Below are 13,969 nucleotides of genomic sequence, written 5' to 3'. Positions count from 1 at the left end.
CTCTGTTCTTGACGCTACACTATCGTAATATGACGCTCCGTCGTGAAGATAACGCTAAACTGCCGTCAGTACGACGTTTAGTTAAGAGGCCAAACGAACACTGTAATCGAGACTCTAACGAGCTATGTTGTTGGCGCAACGGTGTTGATATAGGCTTTGATAAAGTCTTAACGAGAACATTTTATGTTTTGTCTTGTTAATAATCTTACCCTGTCTTTGTAGGTCGGAACGAGGGAGACATGGTGAGATTATTTGTACTATAATATTTCTTGTGCACAAAATTGTCGTCATCACAAAATTTAGCTTTATAAAGTTGACGCTAAATTGTCATAATAACGTCATTTGGTCATGAAATTGACGCCAAGTTGTCGCCATTACTGTCAAAAACAACGCAACACTGTCAACATAACTGATTTTAGCTGTTTTGAAAGCAGGCGTGACGCTTTATGTCGAATAAGTGACACTTGGTGCTAAAACAGATTGACGTAAAACGTAAAATCACCAATAATCTTGAAATTACAAAATGCTTTCTATGTTATACATGGAAAAACCCTATGGCTAAATTCAAAGGAGCACCCTATAATGTGTAAATGTGACCCCCTATTGACACTCCAGTATATGTTAATAGGGTGTAAATTAGAGACCTAAGGGCAGGTGATGTTGTATATGGGGTCGTACATTATGGCTGGTCAGCCCGATAGGGGTAGGGACATGTTTTATCACACGTGAGTCATCCCACACACGACCGTGGACACCTTTTCATCGTAAACTCGGCCAAATAGTTTGCTATAACTATTTGGTCGAGAACCGTCAAAACACTTTGCTGGTTAAATTATCATCTTCTTAAGTTCTTAACATATTTTCTTCAATCTTGAGAGTGATGATTTAAACACTAATTCCATTCTCAATTAAATGATATTTCAAGTTATGGAACTTCGGATGAATTGCTGCTCGTTTTCATGCAGTTCTATCTCCATAGCTTGATCGTCTTCTCTAATTATGTTTTCCTGGGTATCAATATTCCCCATTTTCCCGAAACAATGATAGATCGACTGGGCCAAAAAGAAAGTCAACAAAGTCAGGCAAGGTTTAGTCATAAGTTTTGTTTTTGTTTTCGTTGAAATATTCAGCCGACGTTGGTATGCTGTGGTAAGATTGCTTCCAAAACAATCAATTTGACGACAATGCGAGGTACATATATGTTTGTACTCGTACGCAATGTAAATGCAAATTAAGCGGTTACTGCTATTTTTCTTTAAATGTGTATGAACATGTTTTACATTTTCAGTGAAATTAGTTGAGATGAGACAAAATCCTGTTTCAATCACTTATCTTTTACAATTTAAAAAGGTATGCCCGTCAAGAATTGAAATTCGTTGATGAATGCATACTCTTATTGGGCATTTCACCTTGATAATTCAACTGCAATAATAAAGAAGAAGAAGAAACAACACAGGTTTTATTTTAGGAGGAGTGGTAAGCGGTCAGTGATTAACATGGTATGGACTTTATGTTATATAGATCAACCTCGGTAACTCAAACTAGTTTATCGCTTCGATTGACCTCGACCGAACTTTTTCACTGTACATTCGTGTAAACTTGGGAATAATCCGTTATACCATATGCCCCCGTCGAGTTCGAGTTAACCGGTTAAAGTAACTCAAAGGTTGAGAAAACAAACTCAGTCAAAAAAATGCACAAGTCTGAAAAATTGTTTGTTCTTTATAAGCTATTAATTGCAACCTCTGCACAGCACCCTCCATTCCATTCCACACAACCCCCAGCTGAGAACTATATGCCCACAGTCCCTATCCCCCAAAACCACATTTGTAAATGGGGCACCTTGGCTCCCACCCTCGTTCGCCGCGGTATCATAAACAAATCATGTACATATCATTTTAAATACATTCCAACAATTTCTGAAGAAGTGTAACCTCGTTTGATGTGACACTGTGCTTTATGATATATATTACTACCTTGATAACGAGGGTATTAGCAATGCCGCTGAGTATCCTCCCCTATGGCCTCCTGTCGCCCTTTTGACGCCTTACCTACAGTATATATATCAGTGCTTTTGTTTATAAACTTAAACAGAGATTTAAAACCTTTGTTTACGTCCGATTGCTGTACGACATAAGAAAATCTGACCAATGGCTAATTATAGATACACAACTTCCCTCCGCCGGGTCAACGGGTACATTTACATATAAACCGGTGGGCGTTGGCTGTGGTCAGCTAGTGTAGTGGGCAGTGACCTTACACCGACTGACCACTTATTGATAAAGTAGGTCAATATTGGAACAATACCTTGACCACCTGCTGACGTCAAAACCACACTTTATTTTGTTTACCTAGTTGAGTAATATTGGCTAATTTGCTGCAGTTCCCCTTCCTTCTGGTGACCACAATGTTGTGGCCATAGGTTACTGCTCAGGGACTAGTAATGTAGCATACACAGCAGACTTTCTCACAGTCTTCAGAGACGACACTTCTGTTGTCGCATACAGAGCCTCCAGTTTTGTTATGATATAGTCCAGTGGTAGATGTGAACAGTGATAGTAACCTCTGGAATATCAAGGACGATGCTTTATACATAAAAAGTGTTTCATACACACTTATCCTAAACGTTAAGTTTTCCATATTTTTTGTTAAATAAAAAGTTCAAAACTTAAAAAGACATCTCACAATTATGTCCGTTACATTCATTGATATGAATAAAAAAACAAACTATTGTTCTCGTTCAATGTCTTCCAATATGCTTTGTAAATATCATACAATGTAGGCACTACCCGAGCGAAGCCTGAAAAAGATTCTTCCCATGTGCATATGCAGTCTTTGTGTTACTCTTTATAAAAATCCCTTTTATTGGACTATTATTATACTGTTAGGTCAACAAACGCATGCCCACTGTAGTTAAAAGACAAAATTGAAATCCCCCCAATGCTATTTAGTGCTTCCTCCTCTCAAGTAACATATTTTAATACCCTGTATGATATCATTAAGTTTCAAATCCATAAGTAAAAATTTTAGAATGTAAATATACGTCCTTTTTGATGGCAATGGAGATAAATCACCGAACTACAGACGTCGCTTACTCGTATTATATGTGGGTATTTCGGACTTGTTCCCAGATGACAGTGCTTCTCGAATGTTTAACCCCTCCCACAAGGGCAGATAACTCATATGCAAATGCAGAATATCTGAGAAGAGTGCGTGACGCATTGACAAGTTCAATTGATTTGTAAACGTGATCTGGAAGCACAATTATGTTATACGAAGGTCAAATAGATAACAGCTCTTTCAGAAATTTTCTTATTTACCTTGTACATTGTACTAACTGTAGAGTCCTTTGTGCTGAGCATGTGTTGTAATTATTTTGTGACTCCGTTTCCTTTTTTGGTACCTTTTTCGAATGATGACTTACATGTCTAGGATTTCATTTTTTTAATTTTAACATTTGTCAAAATAAACAACATCGGGTGATCTATGTATGATGCAATAATAATATGCGAAAACTGTCTACTCATTCTGAAAATTATCAGTCTTTTTATTTCTGAAATATTTCCTGTTTTTGTGACAACAATACCTTCACCTCTGACAGTGAAAGTCTGCAATGTGTACCTCTACATTACTGGCATTCTGATGGTATCGGGATGAAATTGCATCTTACGACAAACTAATCATTATGATTTTAGTAACACCAAGTAATTTGTAAGTTAAAATATTTTATGTATCATGAACAATAAAAATATGATATTCGAATAGCTTGACACATCTTAACAACACCAGAACATGCGATAATTGAGGAAGTTGAAATATTTTGTGTAGTTTTGTTCAAAAGGGCTAAACCTAAATTTAAACTACAGTTCATAAATAGGCTACTGACAAGTGTACTTTTAATAGTTAAGATGTACGCAGTAAATTAATCCGAAAGTTTCTAATGCCAAATCGGCCTTTAAAGAATCGGCTGTTAACAGCGGAAACTTTCGGATTAGTGGTCAGTCAGTTAGTCGAGAAAGTTAAAAAGTGATGCGTAGTTCCGTCAAAAATGAAAGTTATCTAAATTTAGACTACACTGGTGGATGGGTCAATGCATAAAGTAAATTGGTCTTTTAATATCAGAAATCTAAGTGACCATTCATAAAATATGGATGCCGTTCGCTTCACTTTGATGATGTTGACAAGGACGCCGCGAGACGTTTTCTTCTTTTTGAAGAATTGACCACATAGCCAATAATGTCTTTCCGTTTAAAAGCCACAAAACGAGTTTGTTTTGAAAATACTTCAACTTTATTGTGGTCTTTGACGAGTTTGTTAACGGGTATGCCTTCAATAGGGCTTTGTTTCCATGCATAGAAACGCCTTGGATCAAATGCCCCACCCTCATAGCGATGGCAGCATATGTTATCAACTCTTTACCGCATCCCACGTCATTCAAAACCACACACAATTGGCCTGAGGTTTATAATTTGGGTCAAGTACCCGGGGTCAGCGAGCTATCTATTGGTGCAGAAAACCTTCTTCTGCTTCGTACACTAAAGGGCCACTACCTTTCCGAAACGGCTTTTAATTTTTGAAATAGGAATGTAACACGAGATCAATAATTTTGTAGAGTCGCAGAAGTTATTAGCTATACGTTTACTAGCACACTTATCATCACCTTCAGAACTGTTTAATTAGAATAAATAAAATGTTAATTTTCATAACGCGGGTCGTTTTATGTTTCCCGCCGTCGTCCTAAATGCCGCGCGGTAGTTGACTATCACTGCGCCAGACGACAAAACAGCGAAATGAATTTCCACTGTTATCGTACATTAGACAGGAAATCTTGCAAATGTTTGGTGTTGTAACCTCATCTTAAGTCATCGATATATATTTTCTTTTGTTATTAATGTTTTTAAGAAACCTTTAAATTTTGCTCCGGAAAGGTAGTGGGCCTTTAACTTTTATTCAAAATTAATTATTGAAAAGAGATATTTAATAATTATTCGGCCGCGCGCACTAATTGAACGTGAAATCGGTTACGAAACTTGAGCGGAAGTTTCCATTTTTCAAATCACGCTATTTAAACATTCTTTAACAGATACACTGATTTAATTCCCGATTAAATAGCTGTCAACTGGCATTACAAAAACGGAAATGACGTCATGCTTACTATTTTACCCATTCTATTGTGTTGTCGTGTTTTTAAGTTTACAAACAGCGGCGTTTATTTAGATATGTCGGAGCAGCAGACCAGCAACTTCCAGTCTCTATCTAGTATGACCAGACGTAATAAAACGTGCTTCTCTGGTTTCTGCAGCCGTCGGGGTGTCTTTTCCTCATTATAGAATTCAATTCAACCATCTCATCTTAATGAAGCATATTTGTAAAATTGTGCACAATTCGGAATTGGATCTTGGAGCCATTTAAACATACATGTATCTCGTTATCATTAAAGTGAATAGTCGGGCAAAGAAAACCAGTCTAAATGCGTTCATTGGCCTTCCAAAAGTTCTCACATATTAATACGACGGCCAAGTTCTGCTTAGTTTCCCAGTTCTGACCAGTAAAGAAAAATTGAAAGATTTGAAAGCGAGGCTGCGTGGAAATGTAACCACGGACATAGTGAGCCGGGAAGACGTTGTAGAATTTCCATACTTTAAAATAATTTCTTCGTACGCAGACAGATTTTGACGAGAGATTTTATTTTTCCATTTCATAAGAAATTATACTGGATACATTCACACCATTTTTACCGACTTTAGCCATCCTTGCCCGACTGTTCACTTTAAATGCTTTTCAAAAGATAAAACGTTTTTTCAATAATGTTTCGTTTTGTCAATTATCAATGCACAGGATATGCTATATAGCGTTTTAATAATTACTTTTCCTTTTCCCTGCTTTTGCTATCATGGCACCGATTCTAACCTGAAATGATTGTAGAGGTATGCATCGTTGAAACTGTTTATATTTGTTATTCTGCAGATATTACAGAAATAAACGTAACAAATATCAACATTCCAATAATAATTCCTACTTGTATATAATACATGTAACAGTGCGAACGGCTTTTTGGCCGCAAATATGCAAACTAACAAAATACAGGACAAAAGTGGTTAACGTGTCCGACATTGTACCACAAGCCCTGCACCTGTGGGTCGCGAGTCGAAATCCACGTAGACAGTTATACATTACAGGGTGCTGACTGTACAATATAGGTCGGTAAGTTTTCTTCAGATACTCCAATATTAAATAACTCTGCAACATAAACCTTGTTCTGTTCAATGATACGTAAGTTGTTGATAAAATAAAAGACAAATGTTTAAAAGGCGCATATTTACCACATGTAACGTATATATATATATATGTATGCTAACAATATGTTTTGTATTTAAGACTCTATAACTTGAGCATGCACGCGGTCATGGTTTGCAATTTTAAAATATAGAGTTTCACATGGTTAAACATTAAAATCACATGTGTTTTAGGAGACGTATTCATTTTTCGTTTGAAAATAAAGACATTTTACTAAAATTGCGACGCTGATATTCACAAGTCGGTGAAGATTTATGTAGATACGTCAGGTGAAGTTTTAACGGGGGATTTGTGGTTTGAATATTGACTTAAACTATTTTATGGTGTCAAATTATCTTCGGTCAGGTGCGAATTGGTCAGGGCAGGTAGTCTGTCCTATCAGGGGATTTACCTGTACTCAGCGGCCCAGCAAGTGCCCGTATGATTATGAGTCAATATTGGAAATTACCCGCATCTCGTGACGTCAGAACACACCATAGGATACACTTACATCTAATTTGCATATGACAATAACCTTTGGGTATATAAACAAATGTCGGACACCAAAACATTTAAAGTTCTGAAAAGAAACAGAGCTAAAGGTTGTGGACATTGGAGCTTAAGGATTATTAAAACAAAGTCACAAATTGGTAAGTATATCTTATGAAAATAATATTTTGTATTTCTTGTCATTTGCAAATACACAGTAACTTATTTGCAATATCATATTTCATCTATGTATTAAATAGTTTCATTTAATCGATAGATATCAAACATTTGTTTATGTTTTGCCTTCGCGTATATACAAATGTACATGCTATATTCTTTCTGTGTACATCGATATAACACATTATACAATAACCTCTTGTAATTTTAAAAGTGACGTTATATACATGTATTTGCACTCAAGATATCCCAGTTATTTGCTGTACATGTCTTTATATGAAAATGACACTTCTAACAATCTGCATGTAGATCTAATGACTCTGAAATAATTCTTCGCTGAAAAATGGAAGTAAATATAACGTCAACTTATTCTAGCACAATATATATTTTTTCGATAAAGTCATTTTTGCTATTTTTTTAGCTGCTGTAAAATTGAATAACTTTTGTCAAACTAGACTCTGCGTATTTTGTATTGTGATAACAGGACACGGCTTATGATGTCCGATCCTTTTGTTTTTGATACAGTAAAATGTGTTCAAATATGAAAAAAAAAAGGTTTTCACGAGAGATCTATAACAGACTTAGCCAAATTAGGTATATACTTGATATAAATATATGGAAAACCCCAACTGAAGCTTTCGGTCTATAAAATAGTACACACAGGTGAAATCATTGAAGCATGACGGTAAAACCGGGTATGTGATGAGTAAACATAGGAAATAGAATGCGTGACCGATTAGGAGGTCATTGTCGGTTATTAAACATTGAACAAATTCCAATTTCCTAATAATAACTTTCTGATGACATTTTTTTGTAAGTTAATCTTTGTATGTTTATATAGGGTATTTGACGTAACCGTTTTGAACCAGAAATGAATGAATTTTCTCGCATGTGTCATGTCTTTTTGAGATGCGAATTCCCTTATTTGTTTTTACACCAATACAACAACACGACTACGCCTATTAAAATAAACTAATTATTTTATTTAATAGATTGATTTATCAATTCAATAATTTGATTAATTGACTGGTATATTGATTAACTAATTAATTGATTGACTGGTTAATTAATAATTTAATCAATTTATTCACGCATTCTGTGCATATGGTTTATCTTATCATTTTGTTAAGTTTACAAATTATCACATACAGATGTACATTGACGTTAAGATCATTTAAAATAAATTTATAAAAACATATTATTATATTTCCAGGTGAAAGTTGCCATGGCGTTTTTCCTCAATGCCTTGCGATCCAGATGGTACCATCGCTACAGCGTACAGGACCTTTCCACACCGGAACCTGTCCAAACCGTATCCTGCATTTCCCTAACAGATCTATCGGACAAAAAGGTCCGTCCAGTGTCCGTCGTATCCGAACCCGGACAGTCCGCCTTCAAACAGAAAACTCAAGGATCAAAACGACCACTTTCATCCGCCTCTCAACTGTCATGGAACTTTGAGTCTGAATTGAAAGTCGGAAACAGCTCTCTCAGTTTATCCGATGGCGGTTATTCGTCCATGAACGACAGTTTGGAGTCACTCTCACGTACCGATAGTATACAGAACAGATCTTTGCGTATCTGGAGAAAGCGTCGTCCATGGCTCGCAAATAAACATCGGATGACCGGACATGAAAGCGAGACCTCGGCCCTAATAGACAGGAGTTCGTCGGAAAGTATCTTAGAAAGCGTCGAGGAGAAATGGAATGAGAATATCCCCGAGGAACAGTGCTTACCAAAAGCCCGTCCCCGATCTGTTCATTTCGACTCGGCACTGTCGGATTCAAGCGACGAAGATGAAAAGGAAAACAAAGATGAACTGAAAGGATCTGTTATAAGTCTGTCTCGACAGAGTAGTATACACCTAAAGTCATGGCAGATCCGACGACAGAGGCGCGCTTTAAAGAATATGAGTAAACGGACGAACAGACAATCGAATCGCGATCTCCTCTTACACACTCAGGAACGACAACCGTGATTGTGACAGCTGGGCATGCGTAAGATTATCTACTGCCGCGCCGAAGACTTGTTCAAGATCATAAATGATCGCTATTGTATCATACTCACTTACATAAATATGATATATTAAAGTCTTAGTGCTTTCCAAATACTAATTTGGACACCAGGGAATCTCCCGCCATAACAACCCCAGATTGTGGAAGATTCATGATGACGTAACTGAACAAAGCTTTTGTTACAGTCATGCACCACCCTCGATATTCCAGTGGTTACTTTCACTGTCGTAATATCACGCATGGATAACATTTGACAGTTTTATTTGTAACTTGAAGTGTATAATGTGTAATTATAAGCTTTAACTATTATTGAAATTGTATACGAATTAGAATTTGTATATGACATGTTCATTTAAATGTATAATACTATTTATTACACACGGACTTTAGTGATCCATGAAATTCCAACAGTATGTCCCATTGCACATACAACGTAACATTTGACTGAATACAATGCAACCTAAACGACATCGGGTATTACACATAATACAATGTGATTTATCTCCCCTCGGTAGCTCCGGTCGAATACAATGTAGTACAGCGTAATACCAATGAACAACTGAGGAATATGATACTATTTTAATATTAAATGTTGCTCATCTACGATATATGAATTCCGTGTAACCGTATTTTACATTGTTGGGCTGTTCATGGCTAAATCCTTGTTAGTTTCGTTTTCACATACAAATGTATAGTTTAGCAAGGGTTTCCTTCAGCGATAAGTTGTAAATAAAATTGTGTTAAATACAATTTCACATACGCAGGTAAGAACACATGGACCTGGCACGTATTTCTAACTAACAGTATTAGTATAATAATATTGGTTAAAAACTTGTGCCAGGTCCCTGTGAGTAAGAAGTAGTGTCTTCATGAATTTGTTTCGATATTCTACATGAAGACGCTTTTTGCTTGTTTGTGTCTCTGGTTATATGAATTTCTCTCGTGGTACAAGTAGAAAAATTTCAAATGTAAATTAGTGCGACTTTGTGTATATATTTATTTAATGTTAACATTGTTAGTTGTATATATTGTTTGAATTAATGAGGGCGAGAGAAAGAGGCATGCAGAGAACTGTAAAAAATGTTACGAAATAAAACAACCTGTTATAAATAATGAAGGATTTTATTTTATTTTTTCATTTGTTTTTTTATTTGTTTACATTTTTGTATTTCATGTCGTTAAATAAGCAAATGCAATGTTTGTATGATGAAACAAGGTTTAATTTGTATAAAACAAAAGAGGGTCTAATAAACTCCCCTGAGGAACGCCACACGGTGTATTGAAATCTGCGTTTTATTTTAAAATTACAATTGTAAAACCATTCAGCTGAAGGTACACAAATACTTGTTGCATAAGATATTTTCCATGTGTACAACTATTAAAGAAAATTTTAACCAAATAACCACTTATACTAATATTAATCAACGAATTCATATCACTAGACATTGGTTCGGTTGTTAACCCTTTTATATAACAGCTTCAGTACAGTAACATTTACTAGAAATCATAACTTCCGGTAGTAACCGAACCGACCTGAATATCAATCGTCTGTCAGCTGATAAGGTTCAAATGAGGATTTTATCTAGTTGACAACCCGATTGGAGCTAACAGATCGAACACTTCCTTTGTGCTGTTTATTGTAGACATGCAATGTCTCACAGAAACTTAATCAAATTCTTACCAACGTTCGGGACAGGCCGAAGTTTGACGCGTTGCCAGCCATCGTTGACAATGAGCCAGACCAAAGTTGGTGCGGCGAGCTCTACAGACGGTCCTCAGTCGCCAGAGACAGTAGCGGACAAGGACAGCGACATGCCGTTTATTGTAGGACATGACAAAAAGAAAAAATGCTTCTACATTAACATAGAACTGGGTAATTTATTGTCAAACGGTTACCATCATTATCAGCTGACGATATGTAGTTGTTTTTTACACGACTGAAAATATTACATTACTCCAACAACAGAACAATGTTAGAGGTTTAGCACGACAAGACACTTTTGATCATTACGTGTCGATATTTCCCGTTAGAAGTTTCTCAATATCGAGGTCTAATATTATTAGATTAATGTTATATGAGACATGTGGATATCCATCAGTCCATATGTGTAACACAGTGTCATGCAGGTTTATATGAAATGTTTTGTGAAGAAAAAACATAGTAATCAGATATGTGGTATGTGGTACTTTAGGTTTTCGAACATGTACTTAATTAAAAAAAAATATTACAGAAATTCATTTATTATTTGAAATTGTGAACTATGTCGATGAAGATTTTGTTTTATCAATATATTGTAGCTTAAATATTTGTGCAATGATGTTGATTACCAAAAACCATAGTTGTTTTAAAAACAAGTCATTTGTTAGCAAAGGATTTTATTTGAACATTATAATATCTTGATAGATAATTAGGACTTTGTCCTTGGTTGACCCAAATAATAATTTCCAAATTTAATGGCAATCATAAAAGTATATTTTGCATGTACACAGATGGAAAAAGGAGAAAGGATTCTGCTATTCTGGAGTATGATTGGATCAGGCCTGGTTTTGTAGACTTGTATCATACCGAGGTACCCCCAGCCTACAGAGGGCAGGGCATAGCAAAGATACTGGCAAAGGCAAGACAATTTACCTCCCAATATAAAAGCATACTGTGTCTGATTATCCATTGTTTTGTATTTATATTATATAATTAATTGATTTCTGATTGAATACTCAATACTCTCATGAAATCCCCTTCTGATTGACTTTTTAGAAGGTGATATCTTTTCTGACAGTAGCTACTGACAATGTGCATTGAAATAACTAAAATAGTCTCTTAAAGTTTAAGAGATTTTGAGTTCATGAACTTTGGTTATTTTTATAAAGGTAGTACACATAAGATACTATTAAACCATTCACCACTTAGGCAAGTCTACATATGTCTTCAGGGGTGAATGATCTACTGAAAGTGTCTGACACAGATGACAAGATAAGCAATCAAAGATTTACAGAACTAATATGATTTGTTTACCATTTAAAGATCCTTTCTATTTCAAGTTAAAAATATGAAAAATTATTAATTGCATCCCGAAAAAATTCCATGGCACTATATCCTATATGGAATGAAGTCCTCTGTACTGATTGCGCATGCAACAAAGGCGAAATAAATTATTTTATATCATTTTTCGTGTTAATTAGGCATAAATATACACGATTAAACACCAATTATTGTTCAAATGATGAATATCATTTATGCTCTGTAGGCGGTGGAGCATCTTTAAGAGTTGATATATAATAATTATTTTGTTAATTTTTGGCTCACTCTACATTTAATTTACTTGCACAGGCAGCGCTTGAACACTTTGCAGCAGAGAATGCCAAAATGAAGCTGAGCTGTACCTATCTACACCATTACGTTCAGGAGACCCGACTACCTCGAGTTTGGGATCTTGTTTGTTGGGATGAATAAAATTTCCTAATTAGACACCAGACTAATTAAAATCAGATCATCAACATCAATAAAGGGAACTACTAGTTTTAGTATTTTCTAAGGTAATTAATACCTGGTAGATGAGAATTTGGTTGCTTGAATCAATTTTATTTAGTTTTGAATTCATAAAATAATATGGTGCTTGCATTGAAAAAATTATATGTCTGGTAGAAATATAAGAGAGTGAGAAAGGACTGGAATAATGTACAACATAAAATGTTATGTAGAGATGCTTGCCATTTATGAAGTTGTTAGGAAACCACAAAAACACTAACAAACAACAAAAATGGTTCAATCATATGTTAATCATCTCTACTCTTTAAATGGTTTGAAAGCTTCAAATCACAAAGGAAGCACTCATGAATATTCATTGTTATACAGTAATGATATTGTATTGTGTATTTATTTCTTTTGTTCTTTACAATGTAATAACCTGCATGTATCTTAAAATTGAGTGATAAGCAATGACTTGTATGATTGATTAAATGAATGCTCCATATTGCAATTGACTCTTTGTTGGTATAAGTGTGTTGTCAGTTCATTGTTGTCAGTTCATGTAGGTTTTCTACAAATTACTTAGTTAGGAAATTATCAAATGTAAAAAAGAAAACGATTCGAATTTGATTGGTTAGAAAAGTGGCATTTCCAGGAAGTTTTTGAATTGTTTTAACACTTGTTGATTTTTATGATTTTCAATAAAAAACATTAAATGTAACAGATTATGTCTTCATTTTTTTTATTAAACTAAAGGCGTCTAAATTCAAAACGCGTTGCCAAAGAATATGTCAGAAACTAAGAAACCATGTCCATTAGAAATGGCCCGCCCACTAAGAAGATACATTTGGCTGCATGCAGCCATTTTTGGTTCTCTCATCCATCGAAACCATCAGTACTTGTGCCCCAGAACATCCCTATGCAATGGTTTTCATTAAAATTGGATGCTTTAAAAATAGTTTACCCTTTTACACAAATTATGAAATAACTACCAATTATCAGTCCGGTGCCCAGTATTCAAGCTTAATAAGGTAGCCTATAGAGTCTTAGCACAGGCGTTTATAGACATTTTTCTCTCTATAACCATAATACTGTGTCGTCACAGTATTACATATGTATAGAGAAAAATGTCCATAGAGTCGAACGCCCGTGGTCTGTACAGATACAGTTTTTGCAGAAGTACCCGACATCACCCTGTTTAGAAATGATATCTGGAGGAAAAGAACACCAACTAGATACAGATGTATAATTTGATATGTTGTAACTTGTGCCTAACCCATTGGATATTTATGGCAATGAAATAAGAACAATTGTAAAAGGACTTTGTACAATATCTCAGCCATCTCCGCTCGATTCACAAAAGTGCGCGAAGCTACTTTTCCAGTCGATGAATCACAGGGCCTCGTAACTTTTAACTTCGCTATCGATGTTGGATGGAAGTATTACTTCCTCTACCGCAGTGATTTTTCAAAAGTCTGCATTTGAATCGAATCAACGCGACGAAAACAAGTTGGCAACAATATTCGAAAAAGCATATTCATCGGGT

At 35.4% G+C, this 13,969-nt stretch overlaps 2 protein-coding genes across 2 annotated transcripts; both read left to right on the top strand.

The window, feature by feature from the left end:
• Positions 1 to 6,781: 6,781 nt before the first annotated feature.
• On the top strand, positions 6,782 to 10,234 carry LOC138330237 (uncharacterized). Its single transcript, XM_069277703.1, has 2 exons — positions 6,782 to 6,926; positions 8,156 to 10,234. The coding sequence occupies exon 2, from the start codon at positions 8,168 to 8,170 to the stop codon at positions 8,918 to 8,920; it is 753 nt and encodes a 250-aa protein (XP_069133804.1). The 5' UTR covers positions 6,782 to 6,926; positions 8,156 to 8,167; the 3' UTR covers positions 8,921 to 10,234.
• Positions 10,235 to 10,452: 218 nt separating this feature from the next.
• On the top strand, positions 10,453 to 12,965 carry LOC138330238 (protein NATD1-like). Its single transcript, XM_069277704.1, has 3 exons — positions 10,453 to 10,830; positions 11,448 to 11,575; positions 12,286 to 12,965. The coding sequence occupies exons 1-3, from the start codon at positions 10,608 to 10,610 to the stop codon at positions 12,406 to 12,408; spliced, it is 474 nt and encodes a 157-aa protein (XP_069133805.1). The 5' UTR covers positions 10,453 to 10,607; the 3' UTR covers positions 12,409 to 12,965.
• The last annotated feature ends 1,004 nt before the right edge of the window (positions 12,966 to 13,969 follow it).

Source organism: Argopecten irradians, chromosome 8 (genome assembly GCF_041381155.1).
Source record: "Argopecten irradians isolate NY chromosome 8, Ai_NY, whole genome shotgun sequence".
NCBI classification, from domain to species: Eukaryota; Metazoa; Mollusca; class Bivalvia; order Pectinida; family Pectinidae; genus Argopecten; species Argopecten irradians.
This window is presented reverse-complemented; position numbering and strand designations above follow the sequence as displayed.

Excerpts from the sequence above, each read along its gene's own strand:
- LOC138330237 (XM_069277703.1), top strand. The coding sequence starts at position 8,168 with ATGGCGTTTTTCCTCAATGCCTTGCGATCCAGATGGTACCATCGCTAC.
- LOC138330238 (XM_069277704.1), top strand. The coding sequence starts at position 10,608 with ATGTCTCACAGAAACTTAATCAAATTCTTACCAACGTTCGGGACAGGC. Across the intron at positions 10,831-11,447 it reads CTACATTAACATAGAACTGG|ATGGAAAAAGGAGAAAGGAT; the intron begins GTAATTTATTGT and ends GCATGTACACAG. Across the intron at positions 11,576-12,285 it reads TAGCAAAGATACTGGCAAAG|GCAGCGCTTGAACACTTTGC; the intron begins GCAAGACAATTT and ends TTACTTGCACAG.